The 21,016-nt window shown below is 45.5% G+C and overlaps 1 protein-coding gene across 4 annotated transcripts in view; it reads left to right on the top strand.

The window, feature by feature from the left end:
• Positions 1 to 21,016, top strand: part of LOC147014829 (plexin-B3-like) — a 154,849-nt gene that overhangs the window by 103,710 nt on the left and 30,123 nt on the right. For all 4 annotated transcript variants that reach the window (XM_085853156.1, XM_085853159.1, XM_085853158.1 and 1 more), the window contains 9 exons: positions 470 to 571; positions 933 to 1,023; positions 1,281 to 1,450; positions 4,903 to 5,054; positions 5,474 to 5,594; positions 16,594 to 16,727; positions 17,471 to 17,641; positions 17,728 to 17,869; positions 19,105 to 19,329. In XM_085853156.1, the coding sequence (XP_085709282.1) occupies positions 470 to 571; positions 933 to 1,023; positions 1,281 to 1,450; positions 4,903 to 5,054; positions 5,474 to 5,594; positions 16,594 to 16,727; positions 17,471 to 17,641; positions 17,728 to 17,869; positions 19,105 to 19,329 (1,308 nt within the window). The remainder of the gene's footprint in view (positions 1 to 469; positions 572 to 932; positions 1,024 to 1,280; positions 1,451 to 4,902; positions 5,055 to 5,473; positions 5,595 to 16,593; positions 16,728 to 17,470; positions 17,642 to 17,727; positions 17,870 to 19,104; positions 19,330 to 21,016) is intronic.

Raw genomic sequence — 21,016 nt, 5'->3', positions numbered from 1 at the left:
TCCTCTTGCACTCCCCTGTCTATACTTCTCCTCTATCTTTCCCTTTCCCCCTTCTGTTTTTTTTTTTGATGCTATTTTCTTCATTAACTTCACGTACCACCACAATCTTTCACCCTTGGGTACATAAAATGTAGATAGCTTCCAAGCAGGTATTCCTTTCGTCATGAAAAAAAAAAGTCAATATGTTTTTATAAGTCTGTACTTTCATAATTTTCCATCGTGAGTTTAAAAAGTTTTATTTCCTACATATTGATTAGTTTTAAAGGAAAAATCAATCAGTTGTTTGCATTGGTGATTATCACAGGAAACTTGAGCAGTTCCAATTCGTGTCTTTTGTTCATATTTCAGGAACGTTCTTGCCACTTCCATCAGTGATGGCTTTAAGCTTCTTCGCGTGGGTTCTAAGGTGTGTTACAGGTTGACTTGCGAGTTATTCACCGACCGGGCGTGCTTGTCATTGATTCGGCAGGTTCAGTGCGACGTGAGTGTCGAAGGTAATACCACTCCTCTGGAGGGAACCCGCAACGGCAGCGAAAATGGCAAAACCTTTTACCATTGCGAAGAATCCGAGGTCGGTATGAGTTATCAAACAGCGCTTATCTTTACCCTGTTTTTTTTTTTTTTAAAGTCCTCACATGATACTTGTTAGCCTCGTTAAATGAACTTCGTTGGCAATAACAAACAGAATCAACTTTTTTTTTAAATCACTAAAACATGATCATGTCTTTGTTTTCATGGCATAGTTCACAACAATGCAGTTTGGTTCAGATTCTACATTCCATTGAAATTTAATGCTCCGGGTATGTTGGTGAAATCCCAAAATTCAGAACGTAAATGTTACGTCACCAGGGAGTCTGCGAATGCAATGCCATTGTTTTCAGGATGGTTTAAGGGTTACGATTCCTGTTCCTTATTTTCCACACCCTATGCAGTTTTCTTTCTCAAGCAAGAGCCTGTATTACGAGGCCTCACTGAACGTACAGTGGGAGACAGGCAAGCGGTTAGACAATGCTGGATATAATGGTGAGACTGTCCAACACTTTCTTGTTCTCATTCACTCATCCTAAAAAAAACTCTGTTCAAACAACTTGGTTTGTAATATTAGTAAAGGAATATAAACAATGATTCTTGCCAAACAAGATTCCTCTTTCACATTTTGTTTGGTAGGATCAACTTTGAAATTGGCAAGCAAACATAATGCTAAATTCAATAAAACAAAATACTACAGACAGGTGAATAATCCTGCCCCCACTGTCTCGTCATGTGTCGGTGACTTCAAGTGACCTTTTATGACTGTAAAAGGGCCCATTCGGACTGCAGTCAATGCCAAGCCGCGGATGATGTCCTGCGGTGCAAATGGTGTAAATCTTCTGCTGACTGCATGTATGACACTCAATGCAATGATGATACCGCAGCCAGAGAAGATTGCCCCCCACCTGCAATCACCAGCGTGAGTCTTTTCACATGAACTCGCTTCACCTCAACCCACCCGCACAACATTGGACACGTGTGTGCGTGTGCCTGCGTGCATGTGTGTGTGTGTGTGTGTCGTTTGTTGTTATCTCCATATGCAGGTTTCAGAAGGTGGAACGGAGCCCTCCCTGGTTTCAAAGTATCCACCTCCATGTGTGTACATGCATCGTGCGTTTGTGTCATGCACGATCACGACTGTGTTTGTGTGTATGTATTCAAAATATATCGAGATCAGACCAACAGGAAATGTCTTCCACACATTAACCCGCCTGTGGTACATAAAACAGTTCTGGGAGCAGCCAGGAACAACTGAGGTTTAGAAAAGGCTCTTTTGGCTAAACAGTTGCATCGGCTCCACATATTAGGCATGAGCTTAGCACAGCTACAGCCCCCGACGTCGCTGTCGGATTGTACTGCAATCAATACTGGGAAGACAATTTAATTCTCAATTTTATAGACCAGTCCACCCCTGGTTGGGAACATCCATGGGCACGTGTTCCAGGCTTGTTGACCCTCATTGTTATGACCAAAACCTTTTCTAATATAAATGGTTGAAAAAAAATCTAAAAACATCAGAACATAAATCAAAATACAACCAATAAACCAGAAAAAAATAAGTCAAAACACGAATCGATAAACAATTAGCAAGTAAAAAATGACAAGATTAATCAAAACAACCGAGATGTTCAAAACAAAGGCAAACAGGTATTCGATTAAAAACCAATAAGCCAAAAGAAAACCCACCCACCACTCCATCACATAGGACATCTACTTCGAGCAAAACAAAAGCAGGCGAAAAACACAACCAATATACCCCCACCCCATCAAATCAAACAAGGAGGAGACACCCGAAAATGAAAATGTCAGAGAGTCCTTTTTCCTGTAAATACCAGAATGCACAGCCGACTGCTAACTGCAGCTGGACACACACAGGTAAACACAGACATTGAGGACCCAGTCACCTCTGGAAATAATACGGAGAGAAAAGACGAATCAAACAAAAGGAAGCTCAACCGCCACATCCAAAAAGAAGCTGCATAGAGCAAACAAAGAAAGCTACACAAGGTAAACCCTTTGCTGTTTCAAACCCTTTGCTGTGAGCGATGCAGACATCCAGTGGGTTCATCGGTGGGTTCATCCACCGATGCAGACATTCACAAGTAGTATATAGTACCCACGCAGGAATTTATTCCTGTTTAAAAAAACACACTATATATATATATATATATATATATATTATTTATTTTATTTGTTATCTGCACACGTATCAAGATGGTGGTTATCTCTGGACGTGTCCAGATGGTGGTTATGTCCAGACGGACCCTTCCCTCACACTGCCTTCACTTGCCCTCCTCTCACACTACCTTCCACTCCCATCAGACTTCTTTCCCCTCCCTTCATGCTGCCTTCCCTCCTCTCCATTCACACTGCCTTCCCTTCCCTCCCTTCATACTGCTTTCCCTTCCCCCACCCCTCCTCGGTCCCCCTATCTCCTCGCTCTTCCACCCCTCTCTCTAGCCCCTCTCCCCACCCCCACCCCCCCCATTAACATACCCATCGTCCGGACGGTGGTTATGTCCGGACAGACCTGTCATGTATTGATATTTGAGTTGATCGATGACACAGATTGCGAACGATCCAATAAGTTTATTACAGCCGTCCTCTAACACATCGGGCTCGGCTCCCTTGTTCCACAGGACCGGAAGTGCCAAACTACTTCCGTATCCAACACAAGAAAGGTCAGCTGCATCACATCTGAAGCGTACATATTACAGGACCCTCCCTTCACACTGCCTTACCTTGCCCTCCCCTGACTCTGCCTTCCCTTGACATATCTGGACTGTGGTTATGTCCGGATGGTGGTTATCTCCGGATGTGTCCAGACAGACCCTCCCCTCACACTGTCTTACCTTGCACTCCCCTCATGCTGCCTTCCCTTACCCTCCCCTGCCCTCCCTTCATGCTGCCTGCCCTTGCCATCCCCTCATGCTGCCTTCCCTTGCCCTCCCCTCACGCTGCCTTCCCTTTCTGCTCCCCCTTCTTCCTCACTCCCCCACCACTCCTCGCTCCACCACACCTCCTCGCTCCCCCACACCTCCTTTCTCCCCCACACCTCCTTGCTCCCCCACACCTCCTTGCTCCCCACACCTCCTTGCTTCCCCACACCTCCTTGCTCCCCACACCTCCTTACTGCCCCCTCCTACCTCGCTCCCCCTCTATCCTCTTTCCCTCCTCTCCCTCCCCTCACCCTACTCTCCTTCCTCTCTCCCTCCCCTTCTTCTTACTCCCCCTCCATTAATAATCCCATCAGCGAAGTGACGGGTTGTATTTGCTAGTATATTATATTGAGTCGCCGAAATAGGTGACCCTTATTGTCAGTAATTCTGTCTGTTTGTTTGGATGTTTGTTCGTTTGTCATCCGCATAATTGGAAGTAAACGTGGCCGGATTTTGACCAAACTCGGGTGGTAGGTACATCTTATGACTTAGTGCTTTGGAAATTGTGATGGTTGCTCGGGACGCTTTGGTTCCCTAGCAACAACCGAAAAACCTTCAAAATCAGTACCGTTCACACTAAATCAATTCCGAAAGCCATTATCCCACGTAGGGTTATGAAATTTGGCACGAATGATCTACAGGTGATGCTCTATCAAATATATTCCGTTTTTTGTGATATATGGAATACTTTACCCGCAGCACCCCCGACAATTATATATGGTATGCACGAAAATTGAAGGCCCCCGAGCGACCAGGTGAGTGCATCGATACAAATGAAACTTTGTAGGTTCATGGTACTCAATGAGTACTACACTTTTGCCTCAGGACATATTGACCGATTTCGCATAGGTCAGGGGTCAAAGGTCAATTAGTGCAAAAATCGATAAAATGCGAGACCTGGAGGTGCCTTCGTGCCAAATGCTACTCCTCCTAGGGTTATGGTCGGATGGTCATGGAAATTCACACTAATCGTCTGGAATACATTGTGCACAAACGATCGAGCCGGATTTTCGATTTAGATCTTTGTTCACCCACAGCACTTTGGGGATTTCTGATTTCAAACCGCATTTTCGGTACTTTTCATTCAAATGGATACCGAGTAGTTATCAGCAGATGGCACTGGATGAGATTTGATATGCATAATCTTAAGGTGATTCCCTATCCGCTATATGACATCCATTTTGCTCTATATCTTATAGTGTCCATGCTCGGCGACCCATCGCCGCCTACCGGCTTGTATATATGTATGTATATATATATATATATATATATATATATATATATATATATATATATATGTTCGTGTTTGCTCTTTCTTTTATTTTTTATTTTCATCTGTGCTCTCTTCTCTTTCTCTCTCTGTCATATTTGTGTTTGAGTATGAAGTGATGAATTTCAATCGTTCATTCATTGTTTGTTAAATCACTCACAGTTTGAACCAAAACAAGGTCCCACTGCTGGGGGAACAAAGGTCACCATATGTGGAACAGACCTAGGCCAAAAGGCCATCGACATCCAGGACCCTATACTGATCGCTGGTGTTCCCTGTCATGTAATCTTCAGCAACTATCAGATTTCGCAGAGGTACGATCGCACAGGTCATGCTCAGGTTGAAGTTTGAGAACAAAAGCTGGAAAGAGGAGTCTATAAATCATTTATGCAAACAAGTTGTATTGAAAAAAACATCATATACATGTGTGAATAATTGTGTTCAGGTTCTTTAATTGGTGGAGACAGTGTAGGTAGGTTTGGGTAACGGACGGTGTCTTGAACGTCCTTGATTTCTATCAGCATGTTCCAGGAGGAAGCAATGTACAATGTACAAACGGACCCAAATATCCCGTTACTTGACTCTGTTTTCCAATGTGAATTTGTACAAAATCTGCTGATCCAATCAAAGATAGCATGTGTGTGCAGCATCTGACAGCTTATTTTAATATAAGGCCTGTTGATGTTATCATTATCATACATGCATCCCCTTGATTGTCTCTCTGGTCACACAGGGTGCTATGTGTGACCAACGAAGCAGAAATGCCCATCTCAGGCCCTTTGGAGCTGGACATTCGCCTTCAAGGTTCCAAACGACATCATCGAGCTTCGACGACTCAGAATTTTACATTTGAGGTGAGCCTTTTGCAACCCAGCCATCTCTAAACTGTCATCTTGGTGTTTCACAGGCAGGATGATTCATCAATGTGTAGTGCCGTCCCTCGGATGGATGTCAAACTGGACGTCCCGTTTGACAGTATTAGTTGGTGGACGTTAAAGATCCCACGATGTCCTTCGCGAAGAGTTGGCGATTTGGCGAGCTGTCACCGGCACAATAAACAAATTCCAAATTCCTGCCATAACTACTGATGGGAAGGCAATGGCAAAACACCCAGTTTTAACCCTTGCCATGAAACTGCTTCGGCTGTACTGAACCTTCCTCGGGGCGCAACAAGTGTTTGACCAACACCAGAATACAAATATACGAATATTTACAACATGTTCACCCTTCCTGTGATTTTTGTTTGAGACATGAGTAATTGTGGAGGTTCCTCTCATGTGATGGATTGACTGGAGCAGTTCTGAAACTCTCGTTCTTGCTATTGTGCCAAACCTTGTATCGCCAAATGGCTGTGGATCCTCTTTAAATACCATTGTCGTTACTTGCCACCTTCATGTCCGTGATTGTAAATTAATATTTTGCGTACAGTTAATCTATTTTGTCCGTGTTACTTTTCAAGCAAGTGTTACAAATGTGACAACTTCCGATTCTGAACGTGCCGGTGCGTGTCCACTATGAGTGCGTTCAGTCACATCTCTGGGTTTTCATCCGACGTGCAAGAGCGCCGGGCACTTCCTTCTGGATTGGTTTCAGGAAATGAAAATTATCAAATACATTTTCAGTTTAATTTGTCAATTTAAATCATGCTTCTTCATATTTATAGCATTCATCATCTTGATAAATTATGCGAGTGAAAAATATATGATTTTACTTCTTGTCTATGGTGCCTGGATTTTGAATCTTGAACCCGATAGAGTACTTTTTATATGCAGAGTCAAAGCTCAGGGATGAACTCGGACACTAAACTGATGAGGAAACAGCAGAACAAAAGAACAGTAGAGAGAGAGAGAGGGATGCAGAGAGAGGGATGGAGAGAGAGGGATGGAGAAAGAGAGAAAGAGAGAAAGAGAGAAAGAGAGAAAGAGAGAAAGAGAGAAAGAGAGAAAGAGAGAAAGAGAGAAAGAGAGAAAGAGAGAAAGAGAGAAAGAGAGAGAGAGAGAGAGAGAGAGAGAGAGAGAGAGAGAGAGAGAGAGAGAGAGAGAGAGAGAGAGAGAGAGAGAGAGAGAGAGAGAGAGAGAGAGAGAGAGAGAGAGAGAGAGGAGAGAGAGAATAGAGATATGAGGGACATCATGGCAGAGGGTAAGGCCATCAGAAAAGAGATAAAGAGTCATCTCACACTCTCACTATCCCTCTCCGGAAGGACCATCTGGAACCTCCCCCCTCCCCCATCTACTTTCTCAACAATCCTCTTGAAGAACTCCTTTCATTCAAGCTTCTGGGTCTCACTATCTGCCATGACCTTTCCTGGGAAAGCCACATTTCCAAGCTGGTCTCCAAAGCCAGTCGCCGACTGTCATGCAATGTCCTTCCTCGGCACACCTGAGCTCCTGATCACATACAAAGCTTTCGTCCACAGCCTGATGGAGTACTGCTGTTAGGGTTGCGGATAGTGCTCTGGGCTGGTGCTCCCGCCTCTCACCTTTCTCAGCTTCACACTGTGGAAACTAATATAAGCCATTTGGGATCATTGGTGTCTCCCGTGGTGAGGCTGAATCTTTAGGTCTCTCACTCTCTCACAGCAGGCAGGTCGGTGGTCGTTGTCTTCTACCATCTCCTCTCCGGCCTTGCCCGCCTTGCTCTGTCTGATATATGTCCCCCCCCCCCATATTTCTGCAGGGTGCTCAATGTCCGTCAGCAACCCCCTTCTGATAAAACTACTAATATCAAGAATCGCTGCTCACCTTCACCCTTTCATTCCTCTTTTTCCCGCCTTTGGAACAAACTCCCACACTTTGTTCAATCCCACTCTTCCCTCCAGGTCTTCAAAGCAGCTGTTTACCACCATCTCTTGTCTTCCCCCTTCCAAAACCATGATCTTTTCTACCCCCGCGAATCCACCCCAAACCCACCTCCGTCAAATTCCCTGCTTTTCTTCCTGAAAGTCCCTGTTGTGTCAGGACCTGAAAGTCCCTGTAGTGTCCATCTTGTTTTCCCTGTGTATCTCGCCCCATCCCTCTCCCTTCCACAGATCTGTCTTGTTCCCCACTGTTTTGTGCTTCCCCCTCCCACCCCACTTGTCTCCTGCTCTCCTTGTTGTACGTACTGTGTGTTAGCCCTCATATGAGCCTTGATATTGAATAAAAATAAATAAATAAAAGGATTTTCCTGCAAGTCACAGAGATTATTGATAAAGATTAGGAATAGGATGGGGTCTAGAACACAGCCTTGGATTATGCCAGCCTTGACAGGGAGAGGAGATGAAAGAGTTGCGTTGAGAGCCACACATTCACAGGATGCCAGACCATATTGAAAGCTCGAGATATGTCCAGAGATACGGCCGTGATCTCCTGTCTGACATTGAGGCCCTTCACCCATTGTTGGGAGAGTAGAAGTAGCATGTCCAAGGTGGAGTGACCTGGTCTGAGAAGAAATTGGTGATCTGAGATGAGGTCATTGGAGAAAAGGAGGATTTCATGTCATCTGCAATGATGGATTCCATGACGTTGTCGATGATTGGAAGAAAGCTGAAAGGTCTGCAGTTAAGGGGATCAGTTTTTGCACCTTTTCATGTAATGCCACACTCTGGTCCCCCATCTTGGCTGACTTCCAAACAGATGGAATATGACTGAGGGCAAATCCATCCATCTATCCATGGGGACCATACTCTGTGCAGAGCATTGGTGCTGCCTCAGCAGTCTCCTTGGCTCTTGGGCGCAATCCTGGATGGGTCGCCACTCCGACACAGGATACCAGCAAGCTGGCACTCATTTTGTCAACCTCGGAAGGATGACAGGCAGAGTCAACCCCACCTAGTATTAATTCAACAGCCGAGTGGGATTTTAACTCAAGATCCTAGTATTCCAAGGTCACCAACCTAACCATTAAGCCAACACCACGCATGAGGGCAAATGTTAGGTTGAAAATGGCAGACAGGATGTGCAAGAACAGCAGAGCAGGTTTTCAGGACTCGTGAGCTGATGTCTTCTGACAGTTGTAGAATCAGGATTGAGGATTGTCAGAAACTTCTCTGTAATGTCCGGAGGGCAGTAGGACTCGGATAGTCGTGAGGGTTGTCGAACTCTGTTTATTGCCCGTCCGAATGCACACTACTGCAGACTACACACACGCCTCAAGCGGCGCAAACACCTATAAGCCTTGCAGACACGTGACCACCAACACCACACCTCCACGCCCCCACAACGCTCCCCGCATTGTGCCTTTCGCACATTCACCAATACACCACACTCCTCCCTCCTAAAAACATGAGTAAAAAATGCCCATTGCAATGATGAGCAACATCGGCAAAGCAACCTACGGTATAAAAAAAAACAAAGCGGAACAAAACGACGTTAATCAAAAATCATAGGTACCACAACACAGAAAACAACCAGAGCCAAAACGGCATTAACCGTGTGGCCGTGTCAAAGATATAAAGAAGCAAGTTGGGAGCACAGTATCACTACGCAGCAGAAGCGCCCCCAGGCGGCTCATGCTTCCACGCCAAAACCGCGCATCCAACCCAATCGAGAAACCCATGCACGTCCACACGGACGATCAGTGTAGCCTGGAGACATAGCAGTGTTATACCACAGCAAAGACATCGTCTGCTCCGATGCAACCTCCCCCTCACGTACAGCGCGTACTCCCAGCATAATCCCCACACATGACAGGGTAGCGAACCGTGGACTGCCCTCGCAGCTGGAGATCAGAAAGACCTCTTTATTCGCAGCGATCGTCCGCAAGCCCTTCACATCACATTGATCATATCGGCCATCCCATTGATTGACCCCAACCAAATACATTATGCTCACACGCGGACTGTCAGCATTAGTTTTAACAACGCTAAACTGAATCACTCGTGCACTGAGAATCAAATACACAACAATTAGTAATTCATGAATCACATCGTGTGTACGCCTCTTGGTTGTCACGACGTTGCGACGACTTGCTCGCCGGTCTCCATCCAAACGTCGCAGAGGACACCGTCGATGGTCGCGTTCCGCGAACTTCTTGAATGCGACCGGCTCGCTCCAATCCCCCGCTGAAATCGCCTGCACGACCACGGGTGTGCACTGTATCGTGAGCGCAGTGGGAGCGCGAGAGCCCGTCACCGCGGGCATGGCTCCCGTTGCTCCAGACTCGTATATCGTCGTCACCGGAAGCAACGAACGGCAGCCCATGTTGCATCGTCGCGGCTCCTGCCGCCAGTACCTCGCCCTCGGGTCTCGAAGGAGGCACAGGTGCACCTGGAGGTACGAACCCCGAAACAGGAAACTCCTCCTCCTTATGTCGAAACCCCAACCGGCCCCGCACGGGCCGTCCAAGGCCACCAGCTAGCGCCATCCAGTCTAGCCTGAGGCTAGCCAGCCAGTCCCGGCCCAAAAGGGCGGGCCCCTCCCCTCGTACCACAAACAATGAGAGTAGGGTGCTTTGACCTTGGTAGACCACCGAGACGTCTGTCACAGCAAGTGGTGCAATTGCTTCGCCGGTGTACGTGTACCGCGAAAAGATCGTCTCGACCAGGTGAACACCGCGAAGGTCACGAGTGGCCCGTTCACCCATGATCGACACTGCGGCCCTGGTAACAGCTTGAAACACGTTCGGTGCCCCGATCATCTCAACCTCCACTGTCATTGGTCTTGTCACCTTCGGACCAATTGAAAACAGGTTCAACATCGGCAGCATCTCCTGCTCCGGGTCGCCGGGATCGCTATGCCCAGGCTGCAGGACTCGACCCGGGGCGTAAAAGTGTATGCTATGCACAAAACACCGTACCGGCAGTAGGTCTCGACCCGGGACGTAGGGGTCGCTTCGCACACCGCCATTCATGATCGTTATGATGGGCAATGACCCTTGGCACACACACCGCAGACGTCCCTGAGTGTTCAGACCGCCGTCCGATTGGCTGCGTCGCAACGTTCGGTCACGACCCGCACCGAAGACTGTGCGTGCGACTGTGCACGCTTGATACATCGCGCTGACCTCCAGATCACCTGCCGCGCACTGGCCATCGAGATTCCGGACATCTCTCAGAGTCTGTGCGACAGCCGACGCCGCTTCTGAGTTTAACTTAATGTCCTCGTCCTTTAGCCGTGGCATTGCAGAAACCATTCCCGAGGCTTGCAAAGCAGAAATAAAACGAACTCCGAGTGCAGCCGTCGTTCACTCGACGTGACTCGCAGGCGACGGCGAGATGTCTGGCTGCAGGACTCGACCCGCACCGAAGACTGTAGAATTCCCTGGGAAAAGAATTCCCTGTAGAAAAGAACTCGCGACGCGCTTCCCTGGGCTCCTCGCCAGGTGGTCGAAATCGAACCGCGCGAGCTGCGCTGATTTCCCCGGCGCTCCGCGCGCTTGAAAATCCAATTGCCCCGGCCAAAGACTTCAAGTCAATACCGATGAAACCCAGGCACTCTGTACACGTCGATCCGAAACAGACTCGTCGCCAATGTAATGTCCGGAGGGTAGTAGGACTCAGATAGTCGTGAGGGTTGTCAAACTCTGTTTATTGCCCGTCCGAATGCACACTACTGCAGACTACACACACGCCTTAAGCCGCACAAACACGTATAAGCCTTGCAGACACGTGACCACCAACACCACACCCCCACGCCCTCACAACGCTCCCCAATACACCACATTCTCCACCTTCTCAAGGCGCTGTCACACCTTGACGATTTAGCCAGCGTATGCCGACTTATGAAAAATTTGTCTAAAACGCTGGCACACGTCGAATACGTTACGGGTAAAGGCCCAGTCACATCTTGACGTTTTAGCCAGCAATGGCAACGTATCAAAATGTATGTAATACGCTGGCTTACGTTGAACTTTTGATGTTTTTTTTTTTTTCATTGATTCGGACGTATTCATAACGAGTTGGTCGTATGCATAACATATTAGTAACGGACACAGAACGTTTCGTTGTCTCATGGATAACTTGTACCAACGAATGCTTAGCCTGTTGTCGGCGTTCACAACGTATGCCCAACGATAGTCTAACTTATGCATAGTGTGCTGCACATATCGCCGACGATCACGTGGCGTAGCCTATTAAAAGGCTGCCGCACAATGATTCAAATCATAACCGCCGAAGAAATGGAAGTGTCAAGATCGCAGTCACACCTTGGCGATCTTGCCAGCGTATGCCGACCTCTGAAAAATTTGTCTAAAACGCTGGCGCACGTCGAATACGGTATGGGTAAGTTTGGTATACGTGAATAGAACGCTAAAGTACGCTATCATACGTCGTAGTAAGTGGAGTACGTCTTGTAATTTTAAACATGTTAAACATTTTACGACGTACTTGCCGTATGCCTCACACATGTTCCGCATGCGATGGGAATAAGTTGTACGCACGATATGTGATCGTTGACACACATCGACAAAAGTTACTTGTAAGTTACTCATAAGTCAAAACACGTCAATGTAATGGTTCACGTCAGTGTTCCAGACTCCCTGGTTATTTTTTTTGTTTTTTTTCCGGTATGACGGTGATGTTGACACTTCAATTTCTAGTGTGGTTATAATATAATATAATTAATAGGCTGCCGGTCAACGATTTAAATCATAACCGCACTATAAATAGAAGTGTCAACATGACTGTCATACCGAAGAAAAAAAAATTAAACAAACAAAAAAAAAAAACCAGGGAGTCTGGAACACTGACGCTAACCATTACATTGACGTGTTTTGACCGATGAGTACCTTACAAGTAACGTGTGTCAACGTGTGTCAACGATCGCATAACGTGCCTACAACTTATGGCCAGCGTAGCGGAACTTGTGAGTCATACGCTGGCATAAGTCGTAAAATTTCAAGCATGCTAAAATTTGAGGACAACCGCAAAGTACAACGATGAAAGCCAGCGTACTACAACGTATGGCAGTGTTTTTCAGCGTGTTCTCAATGTTTCCAAAACTTACCCATAACGTATTCGACGTGTGCCAGCGTTTTAGACAAATTTTTCAAAAATCTGCATAAGCTGGCTAAAACGTCAAGGTGTGACTGGGCTTTAAGTTTTGATAACATTAAGAGCACGCTAAAAAACACTGCCATACGTTGTAGTACGCTGGCTTTCATCGTTGTACTTTGCGGTTGTCCTCAAATTTTTGCATGCTTGAAATTTTACGACGTATGCCAGCATATGACTCATACGTTCCGCTACGCTGGCCATAAGTTGTAGGCATGTTATGCGATCGTTGGCACATGTTACTTGTAAGTTACTCAGAAGTCGAAACACGTCGAGGTAATGATTGGTGTACCCGAAACTTATTTATAACCTATGAGTAACGTGTTGTAGGCACGTTACACAATCGTTGACACACGTCGAGGCACGTTATGCGATCGTTGGCACATGTTAATTGTAAGTTACTCAGAAGTCGAAACACGTCGAGGTAATGATTAGCGTACCCGAAACTTATTTATAACCTATGAGTAACGTGTTGTAGGCACGTTACACGATCGTTGACACACGTCGAGGCACGTTATGCGATCGTTGACACACGTCGAGGCACATCACTTGTAAGTTACTCATAAGTCGAAACGCATTGTGGTCATGCTTAGCGTACCCGAAACTTATTTCTAACCTATGAGTAACGTGCTTTGAACCTATGTGTAACGTACCTCCAACGCATATTGACGTATGTAGACGTATTTGATTGACGTCTTCCGGACGACCACAGAACTTACTGAACGTGTTTCTAATTTACAGCTACCGTAGAATGGCGTATTGGCAGCGTTTAAAAAAACAACAATAACTTCCGATATTTCGTCACGTGCCGTTACGTCACGTCCGATTGCCTCTTCAGTTTGCTCATGTCTTATTCTTAGTTCCTCCTCTGTGAATATTTTCTGTTTGAGGAGATTGTCACATCAACGTCGAAACTTAAAAGCAAATGTCCGAATATATTTAAAAATTCGTGATAGACTAAAAAAAAAAACAATAACAACTTCAGATATTTCGTCACGTGCCTTCACGGAGCCAAGGAGAAAAAAAGAAAATGTGCCTTGACGGAGAAAATAAGTTTTGGGTATGCTAAACATTACCTCGACGTGTTTCGACTTATGAGTAACTTAAAGGAACTTGTGTCGACGTGTGTCAACGATCGCATATCGTGCCGACAACTTACTCCCAGCGTAGCGGAACGTGTGAGCCATACGGCGAGTACGTCATAAAATTTTCAGCATGCTTGAAATTTCACGATGTACGAGACGTACCACGAAATATGACAGCATACTTCATCGTTTTTCACCATGCTCTTCACGTAAACCAAACTTACCCATACCGTATTCGACGTGTGCCCGCGTTTTAGACACATTTTCAATAGGTCGGCATACGCTGGCTAAATCGTCAAGGTGTGACAGCGCCTTCAGGAGCAAAATGTCTCTCACATGCATCTGATGAAATGAAACAATTGAAGCAGAGGGAGATCACCAAGTCCAGAATGAAGGATTTGCCATTATGAGAAATCTGGGTGGGGAATTTGACAGATTGAGTCAGTCCCATGGAGTCACAGAAGTCCTTTGCTGAAGTCACATGGCTGGTGAGAGAGGTACCGGCACCTTGCCTATTGGCATGGTGACAATTGAAATCACCACATATGAGGAAGAGAGAGAGTTGGGATGAGTGATTCAAAGTTTGGCCATGTTGTTGAGGAAGAGATGTAGATGGAGTTGTCACTGTTTCGAGGATAGTTCAACACAGAGATGAACAAGAGGTGAGAGCAGTAGAGGGGAAATCGCAGCCAGAGATACTTTTGGAGGTTGGGAGGTGTAAGATCATGATACTGACAGTGAGAATTTGAGTTCTTGATATAAGCTGAACTCTGCTACAGGGGCGTGGTTCAGGCCTATCACATCGGAGGAGACAATAGCCGCGGAGAGACAAGAAAGAGTCAGTGACATCTTGTGGGAGGATATATTGGTTTAACAGATGATGTCTGGTTTAGCAGTGCCCTGGATTTAGAGGTCTGTTAGTTTGGAGTGGAGACCTTAGAATCTTAGATGTTAGTGTCCACACAGTTAGAGACAGGGGAGGAGGTGTTGGGATGGTGCAGGACAGGAGTGAGGCTTTGAGGGGGCGGGATGAGGACAAGGTTTGAGCGGGTAGGGTGAGGGGTAATATTTGAGTGAATTGGGTGAGGTGGAAGCATTGAGGGGATGGGATGAGGAGAGAAACAGAAAGGGAAGACATGATCTTTGAGCAGGGAGGGTGAGGGGCAGATGCGGATGCAGATAAATGGGACATGAAGTGAAGGGATTCTGAAGAGGGGGACACATTGAAGTGGTGGGGTTTGAAGGACATGGGTTTGTAGATGTTGGGCTTGTGGTGGGGGTGGTGGTGGTGCTACTGAATCCATTAAAGAACCTGAAGGGGATATGATTGTCATGAGCAAAGAACCTTTGCAAACTGGACTTCTCAAGATTCCCAAATCGGACAAACGGAGACTAAGATCATGGGATGGGAGGTAATATTTTTTGGTTTCGGGATGAGATGAGAGAAAGATGGTGCTGTCGGTGCGGGAGGGAGGTTGGTGAACCAAGTGCTTAGATGACAGTTTTGGAAAATAATTTTTGTGAATAAGAAGAAGAAAAAGAAGAAGAGATTGTGGTGAAGAAGAAAAACACATTGGCTACTCTTGGTGGAGAAATAAGGAGGGTGAAGGATTTTTGAATTGTTTTCAATGTTTTTAAAGGAAGAAGCATTTACATTCAATGAAGATTCAGTTTGGAGATATTGAAAAATGGGGAAATAAAGAATGGAGTACATGAAGTATCTGCAGAAGGAAAGTGTGCGTGCGTGCGTGCGTCCGTGCGTGCGTGCGTCCGTGCGTGTCTGTTCAGGCCGTAACATGTTTCCCAATTGAGCTTCGTCATCAAATCTTCAACAAACCTTTATTATGAGATTATGGAGAACACTAATGAATAAAATGTATAATTTTTTTAAAACTCGTTTTCTTCAACCTTAGTTCGAGTACAAAGCGGACACGGACGTTCTTTGCATTTTGAGATGCTTTCTAGTTTCGGATTTTTTTTTTTTTAATGTTCTTTTAATTTTTTTGAAATGTGGAGGGGGAAATAGGATAACAATAAAGAGGTAGAAAGTACAATATTTAGGAGAAAGTAAGCAAAACGAGGAACATGGTAGAAAAGGGACACAATTTTTTCACAGCGGCTATCCGAGGAGTAGGTCTTGAACAACACGTAAACAAATCCGACAAATACAGCGCAGCATGATTTAAAACGGAAAATTGGACAAAAACACAAACAGCGACACAAATATAACACGTTTCACAGGTACGGCGAGGCATCAAGGTGAGCCATCCCTCCGATCGATGTTCCACGGCATCCTGTCTGCCAGCATTAGTTTGTGGATGTTATAAAGATCTCATGGTGTCCTTCACAAAGAGTAGTCGAGCTATCACCGGCACCCTATCCAAACTCCAAATTCTTGCACACTCAGTTGACTCATTTGCATCGGAATGGCGACTTGTTTGGGATTGTGGCCCTCACCAAGAAACTGCTCTGGCAGAACCGACACTCTGCATGGAGCCATGCTACATTATAATGATGATGATTGTCTATAGCCGTGAATTTGGAGATATCTACATGTTAGGCATACAAGAGAGCTGGAGTTAATTTGGTGAAAGAATCATATACGATAAGGGAGGAAATTGGGGAAGTTGATCATGAAGAAGGAAATGAAGTATAAAAGGAGAAGAGTAAGGAAAGAGAGGGGGACAAAGCAGAAGAGTGGTGTGGTGGTGTGGAGTGAGATCTCAAAAGATTTTACAACTTTCGGGCCGAAGGAATTGATCGTTTTTTCTTTTGTAATCCTTTATTTTCCATGTTCAGGTACCTGTGGTTTCCAGTGCAAGTCCAGACCGGGGCTTGGAATCTGGACAGACTCGTGTTACCTTGTATGGAGAAAAGCTTGACTTGGGACACGAGGGACAGCTTAAAGTGTTCGTGGGGCCTGCCACCTGCCGGTAGGTCGATCTTCTCGCATTCAGCAACTCGTTTTATTCACGGTAAGAGCCATTTATAAAATAATATCCAAAGTGTTAACATAGTCGTTCTTTGCAGTGATGAAGTTTTCCTGCTGGTGTAATCCTTGCGGAGCTTTTTCAGGACCTGCAGAGAATGAGAAATGTTTCTCCATCGTAGTGTTATTTATCTATATATTACTAAAACTCTCATCTTGTATGTATCTATATATGTATGTATGTACCCGAAATACAGCCAAAACGGTACACGATAGCGCAAACATTTTCGGCCCACCTTACTCACCAGTCTCCTGCGGTATGCAGTATCAAGTTTCGTTAAAATCGGGCAACGAAAAAATTATTAAAAAATCAATTCTTGATTCAGTCAAGTACTCTTCGGGAGAATTTGATCAATGCAAACAACCTCAGCGGTATAGTTCGCTGGAGCTATCTTTTTGTTTCTTTCTTGTTTGTTTTTTAAATGATTTTTTTTTTCATCAACCGCTGTCACAACGGGAACCCAACGGGTTCACGGGTCGTCTGGTATACACTAAAGAAGGTGGAAAGAGCAAAGGGACATGAAATGTGACACTTTTGACGCTGGAACAGAATGTTGAGCCAATATAAAAAAAATAATTGTGTGATTGAAAGGAATGAATATGGATGTTGTCTGGATTATGTCATCAGGGGAGTACATGGTGGAGTGATAAAGGTGTTCCTGATGTTGTGGGCCTTCCCCCTTACAGAATGGTGACGGTGCTTCCTTACAAGGTAGAATGCATCACCGAGCCAAATTTGCCTGGCAAGCAGTGCATTGGTCTGCAATTTGATAAGAAGGTGCAATGTCTCAACCTGTCGTTTTCCTACATCAAAAACCCGGTCATCTCAAAAGTTTCACCTCAGGACACATACTACGGGTTAGTACGTATGTTAAGTACATTAGGTGGAACTATGTGGTGTGGAACCCCAGTGGGGACTGTGATGAGTGCTGTGCTGGATGCAGAGGAGGCCGAGTGGTAACGGTAACAGGAGAAAGGATAGACGTGGCGCAGCAGGTTCAACTCTTCATCGAGACGACAACACAGTACAATCGAAGGCGACGTTTTACTGGATTTCACACAAACATACAGTCCCAGGTGAACAAGGTGAGACGTTGGATTCTCTTCCATTGCACTCAAAGATTAGCACGAAGCTGTAAGTGCGACTAAAATACTGAACTTGTCAAAATGAGAGTCAAATCCACAGTCACTTGTATTGGAAACTTTCATCGGTTTACGGCCTACGTCATATTTATATTCATAGTTGCCAAACCAAAACCAAAACCACATATAATGGCCAAACCGACTGCGGGAAGGATACCCTCCAAACATTAATATCAGACTCGGTGGCGTAATGGTCAGTGTCCGCTCTGTCAGGTTCGCGGCGCGAACCCGACCCTGGCCGAGTCATACCAAAGACATTAATAATGGCACATGCGGGTCACTTGCTTCACGATCAGCATTTTAAAAGGATTGAGTAACTGAACAAACGTCCGTGGGTGGGAAACCATTGTGCAGGCTCGATGGGCCTCCTCCTTTATTGAAGTTCATTCAAAGGGAGCTCTTAGTAATTATTTAATTACGTCGGAACATGATGACCTCATTGTCAAGTTGCTGCAGGCTTTTCCAACCCGAAGCCTCAAATATGTTCCATTTGTATTTCCTTGTCGAGTCATCAGGAAGGATACCCTCCAAACATGGTTCAGTTTCCCATTGTGGCAAACTATCTTGAAAACACCAAGAGGGATTGATTATGCGGCTGATGAATTAACAATTTGTACAAGAACCCACGTAGATCATTTTTTTTTCTTTCCTCCAGGGTCTCAGGCTCATGGAGGAGCCGTCACGCACAAACCATGCATGTTTCACGCACATGCAAACCGAGACGCCACGCGACGAGAAGTATTAAATTATTTAAACATGAGACAAACACAGTCACTAAACTTGGGGGAAGCGAAGAACTTCCCAGAGCACTCCGTGTACTGGCGACACCACCCGGTGGCGTTGTTTTTCTCGCTGCAGTCGGTTTGACAATTTGTTGGAGAACCCCATCTCCGTCCCTCCATAACCATCGGATGCCAACCCATGGGGTTTACCTGTTCTCTGTTCTCTAAATGCTGAGCATCAAACAAGGATGCAGAATGAAGTATTTTAAACGTTTTTGGTATGACTAGGCCAAGGTTAGAATAATTCCACTGAACTCCCAGCGTCAGAGCAGAATGTTCTAACCACGTGCCAAACTTGTAAAAGTGCAAGATAAAAGTTCAAGACACAAAGCTGACAATGTCACATGCCCTTCATTGTTCTTCCGCTTCCCTATCTGGCCCTTTCATCCCCAACAGAATTCTACAAATTGTACTGTTGTGAACGAGTCGCAGGCTTTGTGCCGCACTCCTCGAGTGCCTGCGGATCACAAGTTCAGTCGTGCATGGCTGGAATTTGATGGGCACACTGTGGCAATGAATGGCACTGATACTGAGCTCAGCTACTACTCGAACCCCAAGCTATGCCGTGCCGGCATTCAGGAGAAACCGTACCAGGTCGTTGGACAAATCGTGTTCGTGAAGGTACGGCTGTGATCAGACCAAGGAGCGATGTTTAGGTATAAGTGGATAGAAGGATTCTGGTTACATGCGGTGTAAGTGGCCACGGGTGTGGTACACTGGTAGTGCTTGATCATTTAGGGGCTGTCTATGTACCGTCTGAACCTACGGATTATGTCGAAAGGCTGAACACGAAATTTTCATTCAAGGTGTTATATCGTAAAAGCCTTAGTTCGGTACTCATTCATTCATATTTGGTTGTCCTATTTATCAATCCCATCAAAGCACTTCGCTCACGATACTTTGACCACAGTTTGAAACTCTTCATTCGATGTTGCTTTATGCAGTGAAATTTCCCAATTATTCTTGTGATTCACTTCAAAGTACATTATGTACAAAGGTTATTATCATGTTATTAGAAACTGCTTCAGCAGCGCCAACGCTCTGTAACAGAGTATGGCACATCAGAATCAGAATGGGTAGTACACGCATGATGACATCATTATTTTCAGTCAAATTTGACCTAACGGCACAAGTAACAAAGTTACGAATGGCATTCTTCTCACACTGTCACATGACTTCCATCGCAGTGGCCACTTGCTGGTCGTTCCACAAACAGAAGCGATGCGGATGTCGTGAGCCCACACGGCGTTGAACACCCACTCGTGATTAGGATGTCTGGGTATTATATTTGCAGTGTTAAGACGGACCATGTACTGGGTGATGAGATTACCAGACTGTGTCGTCAATTTTCACGACCTCCGGCTTTACCCCAAGACCACGCTGACCGGCTAGTTTTCCTCCCATGCAAAATGAGCGACAATCAGCCTGGCCGAGTTTTATCAAAACCATCCGATGCCTTTGTCTCCTCTGAAAAGTTTGACATCCACCGAATTCCATAGCTCTTTCTCAGCTCTGGGGGTATGCGCATCATAGTTATGCCACTTGCGCCAAATCATTTTCAGAAGAGTCATCATCCGACATGTTTTCAGGGAAAACTTTGGAAAACCCACATCACCTTGTTGAAATTTTGTGAGTTTTGTCACAGGTCTGCAAGAGCTCCACGTGGTTCTTGTTGAGGGTCTATTTTTGAAATGTGAACCCATTGGTCGGACAGCTGCCGGACCCCACCCACATTTGTTGCTTGACTGCACCCACCACAGCACCCAGCCAAAATAACATGGCCACCATCTTGGTTTTCTGGTGGGCCGAAGACATCAGGCCTGTAGGCCTCTGCTGAATATATACTGCCCAGGTTTGTTGCGTCAAATTTCCATTGGCTTTATTTGGGTCAAGTGTTAGTCATGATGAAGGACGCCAAAAAATCCAATTGTATGTCCAATAAAAATTATTAGTAAGGTTTAATCAAGCCCGTCAGCAAGCATGTTACGTGCCTCACTAAAAATAATAGCGTTACGTAATTTTTATTGGGCTTAAACAATCCGTGACGGTGTGACGAATCGGGCCGTTCTGATATAACTGTGGCGGAGGCTGACATGGATGAGAGGTGTCAAGTTAATATTTTAATAGCGCATTCAATAATCGCACTGTTCGTCTTTTAAGAGTGCTTTGATTGCGTGTTTCCCAATCGGCCCGTTCCCCGTTTTTGTCGCAGGTTGTGACCACAGTGCGCTCACTTGTGATAATATTAACAATGTAAAAACGTATTCATTTCTCCTTCTGTCTCTGTACGTGCTGTGCATGTGGTACA

This window comes from Eptatretus burgeri, chromosome 13, assembly GCF_056783735.1.
Source record: "Eptatretus burgeri isolate ZD-2024b chromosome 13, Ebu_testis_v1, whole genome shotgun sequence".
NCBI classification, from domain to species: Eukaryota; Metazoa; Chordata; class Myxini; order Myxiniformes; family Myxinidae; genus Eptatretus; species Eptatretus burgeri.
The sequence above is the reverse complement of the archived record's forward strand: the minus strand, read 5'-3'. Positions and strand labels throughout refer to the sequence as shown.